The sequence below is a fragment of the Mercurialis annua genome, linkage group LG1-X, assembly GCF_937616625.2.
Source record: "Mercurialis annua linkage group LG1-X, ddMerAnnu1.2, whole genome shotgun sequence".
Classification (NCBI taxonomy): Eukaryota; Viridiplantae; Streptophyta; class Magnoliopsida; order Malpighiales; family Euphorbiaceae; genus Mercurialis; species Mercurialis annua.
This window is the reverse complement of record NC_065570.1, coordinates 72,573,280-72,584,004: the sequence shown is the minus strand read 5'-3', so window position 1 is coordinate 72,584,004 and position 10,725 is coordinate 72,573,280. Positions and strand designations below refer to the sequence as shown.

Below are 10,725 nucleotides of genomic sequence, written 5' to 3'. Positions count from 1 at the left end.
CTATTTGTGTCAGCCATTTATTTTTATACCCTATCCTATTTGTTTTTATACCTAAAAATTACTCCACCTGTTTTTATCATAACAAATTTCTTCTTTCTCCTCAAAATTTTCATCTCATCTTTTCTTTTCTTTTTCAGATCTCAAATTTTTTCAAATTTCACTATTTTTTCTTCAATATTCTGTCAGATATTTTCGAATTAATGCTTCATTATTCAAATTCATACATTACGATCAATAAAAACTGTTGATTCAGTGAAAAAAATGATATAGAATTGTTCAATCGAATTATTTTACAGTTTTAGTATGTTTAATTAGGTTTCAAAGATTTTCGAGATGTTTAAATAGTTTAAAACGTAATAAAAATTATATAACAGTTGCAAACTGTTTCATTCGCTTAAATTCAATTACAGTTTCAAATACGGTTTCAATTACGGTTTCAAACCGTTTACAAAAAGGTTTCAAACAGTCTAAAACAGTTTCTAAAAAATGCTTTTAAAGAATCTAAAAATAACAGTTTCAAATAGTTTCAAAAAACAGTTTCGAACAGTATAAAACAGTTTCAAACCGTTTACAAATGTCTCAAACTGTCTAAAACATATTCTAAAAAATACTTTCTAATAGTTTATAAAGTAACAGTTTCAAATAGTATCAAACAGTTTCAAACCGTTTACATAAAAAAATAACAGTTTCAAACCGTTTACAAAGGTTTCAAACAGTATAAAACAATTGCAAACCGTTTCCAAAGATCTCAAGCAGTCTAAAACAGTTTCTAAAAAATACTTTCAAACAGTTTAAAAAATAACAGTTTCAAATAGTATAAAATAGTTTCAAACAGTTTACAAAGGTTTCGAATAGTATAAAACAGTTTCGAGAAAACATTTTCAAACGATTTCTAAATTAATTTAAAACATTTGAAAACCAGATCAAAATATCATTAATGAAGAACATTACGATTTTTTCAAAAAAAGTTGTAAAAAAATTCAAAAAAACGATGCTACAATAATTTAAAACAACATAGAAAAAAAAAAGTAGTAGTAGTAGTAGAAGAAGAACTTTCTCATCTATCACCATCATATTATCTTTTAAACTCTTTTTTTATTCAAATTTTTTTGTCTTAGAGTTCATTTGTATAGTGTGGAAAATAGAAAAAACAGATTCGAAAAAAACGAAGAAGAAAAAAAATGCAGATGAAAGAAGAAGAAGAAGAAGAAGAAGAAAAAGAAGAGAGAGAAAAGGAAAAGAGAGAAAAAAGGAAAAATGAGAATGAAGAAAGAGAAAAAGGAGAGAGAAAAAGAGAGAGAAAAGAAAAAAAAACGAAAAATAGGAGAAAGAGGAAAGAGAAAAAGGAGAGAAAAAAAAGGAAAAATGAGATATGCATGTGTTTAAAAGTAGGAGAGTAAAAATACAAATAAGTTATTTTGTTAATTGAGGTACAACTAAAAACAATAGAAAAATAGAGTAAAAAAGTAAATTTTTGAAATTGAGGTATTTAGAACAAATAAGTTAAAAAAAGGAGTTTTTTGTGCAAATTCATCTTATTTTTTGTACAAGCAGCTCAGTTCGAGTTCGGCCCGAACTCAAGATTTACTATTCAAGTTTAGCTACTATGCACCACATACGCGGGTTCGGTCTGGATTTGGACGGGCTTACATAAATAAATATATCATTGAAGGAAAAGATTAAGCGACAATGATATGGCAAATGTTTAGGTTTGCACTCGGGCCGGTTTTGACATAAAAGTTAAAATCCAGACCGACACAAAATGGACGGCCTTGGATATGTCGGAGTATACCCAAAGACATAAACATGTATTAACAAAAAAACATATCAAAACTAAATAAATATCCATAACGAGACATTATATTAGCAAAAATAAGAATATATAATTATAATAGATAAATGGATAGATGAATTTTAAATTTTTAGCTTTAGTTTACATTTTTGTTCTAACCGCAGCGCTGGTTAAAAGTTTTTAGTTTAGAGGAAATTTAGCGAGAGAGGAGAAAAATATGTTTTTAAATGTTAAACATCTATAGTACAAATAATAAATTAAACTTATATTATTTTTTCACTCATTTGCATTTTATATTTAGAATAACTTTCTTAATTTATATACTTTCATTACATTTACTCATCATTTTTCTGTCCTCCACTTTCAAAACTTTTCCCAGTGGTAAAAGTTCCAAAATGTTTAATTCACGTCTTCCTTTCTTCTACCACAATCTATCAAGCTGTCCAGTCCAGTTATATTTCTTTCATTTCCCAAAACTTTATGAAAAGCTTCTAATTAATTAATTAAATAAACATCTGGACTATTTAGGTCCACTTGAAGATTAATTAAGCATTGGAATACAAGTTCCAAGTTTCAGCCCAAGTTGGGCTAATGATAGTCCAAACTCTCAACAGCCAAGTTATGGCCTGACGACGTGGCAATTCCCCAAATCTTGCTTAGCACATCAGCATGCCACCTCAACAATAAGACATTTCATGCCAGTCTAACGTTCAAATCTTCTTTGTCCCATTCAATGTACGTAACCAACCAATTCCAAAATTAATTATCCATTTTGACTGAATCACAATCCGATTCAAATTCATAATCATGCAATTATAGTTAATTTATTGTTAACTTTTAACAGTATAATATCTTTAAGAAAAAAAAATGCAAACCAGTCGTTAAACTTATATTTCAAAATTAAATAAATAAATTAAATTATTTAAATTTTTTTAATCAATTAGATCTCAAAATTTGCATATAGGGGTCAAATAAGACAACTTGATTAAATAGATTCCAAAACTTCTAAATAAAGATTAAATAAGTCAATTTAATCAATTATGTCCTAAAATTTGTGTCTTAAATTAAATAAATCACGCATTTGAAGTATACATATTAAAAATTATTTGATTTCAAATGATCTTTTGATCAACCTTTTCAGTATTTACATCTAAAAAAAGTGAAAATACAAACGAATTAAGCTAATCATAGCTAAATATGATAGCTACTGGATAATTGCTGCATCAGAATTCAGAACCTATTGAAGTGAGTATATAGTACAGTTCTGGCTCTAACCTACAAAAAGATTAATAACAAAACGCAGAATTTGATACCACTTTTTTTTAGCGATGTACAAATCTGTCCTTATCTACACAAATTTGTTGTAATCTTTAGTCATAAATTATCATTAAAGTAGGCCAAAAAGAAATTGAAATGGCGGTGACAGTTCAAATTATTATTGCTAAACTTATCTTCCAAAAAATCTTTATTGTCAGTCAAAGCGCTAGACTATTACGGCTAAAGCTGGAAGCTACCAGCTATTAAAAGAAAAATCAAATCAATAAATTAAGGTAAATCAGGTACATAATTTACCCTCCAAGGCTCCACCTAGATAATAAGGTTAAGGAAAAAAAGGCACAATAGATATTAAGATTCCTATAGTTTCACATTCCTACATTTTTATTTATCAATTTTACATCCCATCATTTTTAATTTATAAACATTAGATTCTTTCGATTTTAGTATTTTACATAAATATTTTTTATTTAGGTCTCTGTACTTTTGTTATTGTTGAATAAAATTGATCTCTTTTTAGTCTGATTAATTTGACACAGTTAGGATCTTAGTATTTACAAAATTAAAAGATTAAAAACTCATTGTATACAAATATAATGAAGGAATCCAATTTAAAAAATGTAACAGTACAAGGACTAAAACATACATTTTGCCCACAAAAACAACAAAATATTCTGATGCACAACCATCATTTCATTGCACATATATAGGTCAGAACACGGTAACAAGTACAGAGAAAATCTGCAAAACGTAGTCCTTAAAAGAGCCTAAGAAAACACCGTAATTACACTGAACATGTACCTTTTTTTACCAACAAAAATTGACCATTTTTGCCATATTCTTGTTTTCTTTTCTTAACATACTTTTGGTTTTGCTAGACCCAAAAAACCTCCATGCTTTCTTCCTTTACAGATTCACAGACAGGACAAGAGCTCAAAAAAGCCTCGCAAAATTTGCACGAGCAGAGGTGTTTACAAGGCAGAAATAGCACGCACGATGCCCTAGAATTGCACCCTTTACACACCATTTTTGCTCTTAATTCCGCCGGATTTTCTTCCTTTTTGCATGAACCACCGCAGCAAGATGACTCAGTTTCTTGGCTTTGTCTGCTACTGGTTCTTGATATGATTTGTCGTTGTTTTACTTGTTCTAAAGTGTGGCTTAGATTAATAACTAATGCCTCGTTTTCTCTTGATAATCTCTGCCATGATTCAGTTTCCATCTGCGCTGTTCGTAAATATGATTCAAGCTCCATTGTTTTGTTTCTTGCTTTGGCTAAATCTTCTTCCTTTTGCCTCATTAAACTCACAGCTTTTGAATTTACATTTTTTAATAAGATAGCAAATTGTTGCTTTCTTTCTTCTTGTAATGCACATCTTAGCCGTTCATTCTGCATTAAAAATGAATTTAAAAAAATAAAACTGCATATTCCAAGAAAACTATTTGAAAAAATAAAATATACCTGTAACTGAAGAATGTAGTCAACTTCTTGCCGTTGCATTTCGAGATGATCAGCGCCTAAAGATCGACAGAGAGCAATAAAAGTATCGGACGTCGACGATGAAGAACACGGCGGCGGCCATGAACCTCTGTCGCAATCAAATCCAAAATTAAGAGAGTTTGGTTGCTGAAGAGAAAGATTTTGCTGCTGTGATTCTTGAAAACCGAAGCAAAGGTCCGCTTCAGCCGGATTACTCATAATCCAATCTTGCAAGCCAAACATCGGCAGACCAAAATTTTCAGCGTAGAGCTGAGCTTGAACAGCCATAATAAAAAAACTTGTGCTAGCAATTGGTTCAAAGAAAATTTGGAAACTTATTCAGAATTGCATGGAGTGGTTGATAGAAGAGGAAGATGATTAGGGTTAATGTTGTTGGATCAGAAGAGAAGCATGACTTTTTGTTTCTCTCTCTATGATGACTGAAAACAGAGGTTATGAGGGATTATGAATATATAGGGGCAGAGATGGTGGAGATTCAAAAACAAAACCGACAAAATCTTAAATTAAAAAGTAGTGAATGGATAAAATAAAAATGGAGATTATGAATAGAGGAGTTGTTTGAATAAAGAAATGAGAGGGTGGGTGGCGGTATTTGTATTCGACATGCAGATTTTGTGAGAGTGATGGGTTGAGAGAGGGAGAAATTCACTGAAATGCGACGTGAAACAGTCAGACGTTATGCATAAAAGGAATCAGAGATTTTGGAAATTGTCAGTTTGGTCATTGGGAAATGCTGAAGAATAGCACTTTTCTTTTTATTTCTAATTTTTTATAATGCCTATATATTAAAAATCTAAAAGAAACTACTAGTATTTCTATATTATATGAAATTTCGAGTTTATACATGAATAAATTAATGTATTTTTATAATCATTTATTACTTCTAGATTAAATATTTATAAAATAATTTTTATTATGTAGTTGCATCATATTTGGGATTCTCCAACTCTTGCTAATATGAATTAACAATCAAATCAAACTGATATTTTAATTAAATTATATTTTTTATTAATTTTCCATTACAGTTGACAATTAATTAGATTTGATTTGATTTTCAATTTCAAACTTTTTAAGTAACCAAAATGACCGAATTAATCAAAATTACGTATCTAAATAATAATACTTTTGTCATATTAAAAAAATTAAGGTCAATTTATAACTTTTTTAAAAAAGATATTAGTATCAATTCATCCACTTAATTTATACATAATTACAAATTAACACCAATTTTTTTTATTTTTTTTAATAATTAATATTAATAGATTTCAGTTATTCGGTTAACCGAAATAACTGACCAAATCAAATAAGTAACTATTCCGGTTCGGTTATGATTTAGTTATGTACATTTAAATTACATTTACGGTTAAACAAAAATAGAAAAAAATCGGTCATGGCCGATTTGGTTAGATTCAATTTCAGAAAACCAACTGACCAATGCATACTCAGAGAAATACATAAGAGAATCTCTATATTACAATACAACTCAACTCATTCTGAAATAAAATTAAATAAAAAGATATACATGCATATATAAAAACGTTACTATAAGCTCAAAGCTGAAATTAAAGCATGATTACTATGTGGAAGGAACCTTTGAATTTTAATCAACAATTAAGGCTTAATCCCGTTTAAATTTGAGATTCTCCATTAATGACTAACTAGAGTTATGTTCATTCATTCAATCCTAATCAAATGTGTGAACAAAAATTTACTACCCGCATCATGGGAATTAAGTGAAAATTTAAAAATGAATTTTACTATTTTCTTTATACATTTCTACACGTCACCCAGTGTGCATGTATGAATTTGACAAATCAAAGTTTCTTGCAAGAAGCTTGTGATCTGCTTCAACAAACTATTCTTTGAATCTGAATCTGATCCTCCACCTTCTACTTTCTAAATGTCATTTTCTTATCATGAAAAACAAAAAACCTAAATTAATGGCAGACAGATTAAAGCGCATAAAAAGATTTTTGAAGGAAGAACAATTGTAACCAGTGAGTTAAAGAATGAATTTGCTGTTAAGGGCATGCTTTTACACACAAAATAATTTTTCTTGAATTTGGTATTAAGCTGTAAAAAGTAAGAATACAATAAGTTGGTGAAAGGTTTCATCTTCCCCATGGTTGTAAACATCATCACCAGCTAAACTGAAGCAAGTGATTAGATCTGTGTGATGTGTTTGTTGACCCATTTGTAGGTTGTTTCAGTGTTTAAGTCAGAATCTATTTAAGTCTTTTACATAAATTCTATCACTAGACAACTCTTTTTGTTCCCTTTTCCTTTAAGCTGAACTAGACAATTCATAACAACCCCTTCAAATGGATATACAAATCTTTTCACTTCCACTCTTATGATTAACTTCGATGCTTATATAAAGGCTTAACCCATCTTAAGACCCCTGTACTACGCACTTTTTATTTATTTGGTCCTTGTACTTAATTTATAGCATTTAAAGTCCTTAAACTTACCAATTTTTCTTTAAAAAGCCCTTTTTTTAACGGAATACAGTGAGCGTGCGCCCAATCTCCGTTAAACTAACGGAATTTCCATTCAATCAACCCACATAGGAGAAAATTGCTGACATGTACAACTTCTTTTTCCATACATCTGACATTTCTTAAATTATTGCTGACATGAAAAAAAATTCTCTAATGCTTCTTCTTCTCCACCAAAATTGTCTCCATTTCTTCTCCAGAAACTTCTCTCTACTGGTTTTCTTTTCCATCAATATTCTCCATCATTGGTGGCTTCATTACATTAAGCGAATATTGATGATCGATTTCTTAAAAATAAATCACAATTCACCTTATTCGAATGGTTGGTAGCATAACTTCAAGATCCCTAGTCCCCATAAGAAGAAACCCAGCAAGACCCACAATCGGTAGTCTCAATTAAAGGAAATCCACGGATGAAAATTATCAAGACGAACCGATTCGATCAAAACCCAACACCTCTTTCTATTATTTCTGATATCTTCTTCATTCAAAAAGGAGATCATCTCTGAAACTTCACCGTGAGAAAATTACACAGGCAGTAGTTGTTGCTGCTACAGTGTCGGCGATGCCATCGGAAAAGGAGACGGAAACGACATCTCCAGCGACGCCTTTAACTGTTGTTGCAGCTCTTAAGATGCTAACGGAGAATCGATTTATCTCAACCTCGAGCTCCGGTGAGGAACAAATGGTCTCAACTAACTCATCATCGATGGATATGAAAGAGAAGGTTTAACGCCAACGATGCCGCCACAATTAATTATGTTTCTTTGCCAGACCAAATTAAACACCCATAAGGCTAATATTTTAATCCCGACCAAATTAAACACCCAGAAGGCTAACTTTTGTTGTAAATTTAATTTTGGTAAAAATATATTTGTTTAAAAGAAAATCAAATTAAACTCAGGCCAGATTAAACACAAGTCAGGAGGCGAACACAAAGAAGGGTTCATGGAGAAGATAAAGAACAAGATCCATGGCGGTGGGTAAAGGTACTACTGAAAGTGATGAGAAGAAGAAGCATGAAGACGGTTACAGCAGCAACAACATACTTATTTTAGTTTTTGTATCACATTTAATACCAAATAAAAGAAGGAAATTAGATCAAAAATTTCCCCTGAACCTGAAGTGGAGAAGAAGAAGATGATGGCTGAAGAGATAAAGGAAAAAAGTCTTTAAAGATCCTTTAATTTTATGTGTCTTCTAAATGTTTAATACACGTGGCTGATGTGGATGTATTATGCTTTCAACACTCGCAGAAACGGAGATTGGGCGCACGCTCACTGTATTCCGTTAAAAAAGGGCTTTTTAAAGAAAATTTGGTAAGTTTAAGGACTTTAAATGCTATAAATTAAGTATAAGGACCAGATAAATAAAAAGTGCGTAGTACAGGGGCCTCCAGATGGGTTAAGCCTTATATAAATTTACAAATGAAATTCTGGTCAACCTTATATGCTGAGCAACAAGTAACTAAGCTAAGATTTGAGACCCGATTACCCTCAAAAAGCCCAAAATTTAGAGACAAAAGCTCAAAATGATAAAAAGGGACAAAAATATAGAAAGGAAATTACATGCTACATTCAACTCTCCAATGATTAATATCCATAAATTATAATTAATAAAATTTCAAAAAACCAATTTCGTTCCACATAGAATAATTCATAATTCTATTATTTAATAATTTATAGAATTTAAAATATATTTTATATAAATATTAATTATTAAAGGAATTTTCTAAAGGAATATATATATTTATTTATAAATATAATATATTAATTTAATTTATAAGTAGGGACATACAAATTTTATCCAATACATAAATTTTATTATTTACTAAAATAAAAGGTTTTCTATGCGTCTAATTGAAAGTTATTTAAAATATATTTTATATAAATAGTTTTTGATAATTTTTTTTGATTTAATATTAAGTCGATATTAAAGTTTTTTCTTTTTTTGGACTAAACGATTGGGAAGTTATTTAACTTTTTTTTTATAATATAATATTAATACTAGATCTACAAATGCAAATACTTTAAAATATGTTTTATATTTTTTTTATATAAATTGAATAAAGTAATAATTCTAATAATTAATAAATTCATAATCCACAATATGTATTAATTATTAGAGAGCTGAATGTATATTTTAAAAATGAAAGTAATTTCACCTATAAATGTTGACCTTTTTTTTTTTATTAAGAACAATATTTGATTTACCAAAATTACTTATCAAAATAAATACTTAGTTGAAAATAGTTGTAAGAATACTTAAATTTGGAATTCAGATTTTGAGGGTTTGTAATCTAATTTTTAGGATTAAAGATTTGGATGATTGTGGCCGACATTATCCGCAGTGACCGAGGACTGACAACTAAAGGTGGCGATCAGAGGTGGTCCGCGGTTGGTGGCTAATGATGGGGGTCGACATCGGCCAGTGATCTCCGCCGACTGTTTGTTAGTTAGCGATGGTCGAGGACGGGATAGTGGTCGATGGTGATTTAGGGTTAATCTAGAGTCGGTTTAAAATTGAATTGGGATTGGTTAAGAGTTAAATATCAACAATAATTTAAGGTTATTTTTGCAATTTTTTTGGTCAAACAAGTTGTTTCCCGGGAAAGTTCTAAAAAACAGCTTAGTGACTTTTTGAGTGTGAGCGTGTTAAAAGGTAATACTTTAAATTAAAAATTCTAAAATTAAAATCAAGTGATTGTAACAATTACTAAAAGAACATAAAAAATTTAAAGGGTTCTTAAACAAACCACATGTAAAGTTTAAAACTGTAAGAGAGCTTCTGTAAAACTCGAAATTGGAATTGCAATCGAAACTGCGATTAAAATTAATGCTGAAAAATAGAATTTTAACTAAGAAAAACATAAATTACAGTTCATAAAAACTCTAATAACTATGAAGTTGACATCGCTTTTCACAGAACTCTCTGTGAGTTTATGAGTTTTTGATTGGTTTAACCAATTCACAATATAGACCAGACCAGTAAAAAGTGATCAAACCTAATCAGGCCCAAATTTCTGAGTATTGACTCCTTTCGGACCACTGATAACCGATGAACCGATCCAACAGGACTGGATTTTTAAGACACGCGAAAAAGTAAAGTCCAAACTTTAGGAACACAAAGACACCTTGCTTCAAATTGACAAAACTTCTCACAGATTTCAGAAACATGTTGGCCAGGGTCGTGGTACTACTAACTATCCAACTTCTTTAAGAAATTCAAGCCAATTAAACTAAATCAAATCAAACTATAGATTTAATTTTTTTTTTTTGAATTCAGATTTAATTAATTAAGTTTTGATATTAATTTAGAAAGATAAAATTACTAAATTTATAATTTTATGTTGATTTATAATTTTATGAAATTACAAATTTAGTATTTTAATCTTTCTAAATTAATATTTAAATCAATAGCTTTTTTGTTTTGTTTATGAAATAATATTTAAATCCATTTGTTTTTTTTTTTACCTTTCTAAATTAATATTTAAAAAATTTAGTATTAGAGCATCCCCGATGGACTCTTTAAAATTGTCAAACTCTTTAAATTAAAGAGTTTGACAATGAATTAGAAGTCCATTGGACTCTCTATTCTTTATATTTAGAGTAGAGAGTGAAAATGGCTCTCCACATGTAGAGAGCCATTTTCACTCTCTA

General features: G+C 29.7%; 1 protein-coding gene across 1 annotated transcript; it reads right to left on the bottom strand.

Moving 5' to 3' along the window:
- Positions 1-3,730: 3,730 nt before the first annotated feature.
- LOC126679903 (probable BOI-related E3 ubiquitin-protein ligase 2) lies at positions 3,731-5,337 on the bottom strand. Its single transcript, XM_050374926.2, has 2 exons — positions 4,530-5,337; positions 3,731-4,457 (listed from the first exon to the last, which is right to left on the bottom strand). The coding sequence occupies exons 1-2, from the start codon at positions 4,833-4,835 to the stop codon at positions 3,942-3,944; spliced, it is 822 nt and encodes a 273-aa protein (XP_050230883.1). The 5' UTR covers positions 4,836-5,337; the 3' UTR covers positions 3,731-3,941.
- Positions 5,338-10,725: the final 5,388 nt, after the last annotated feature.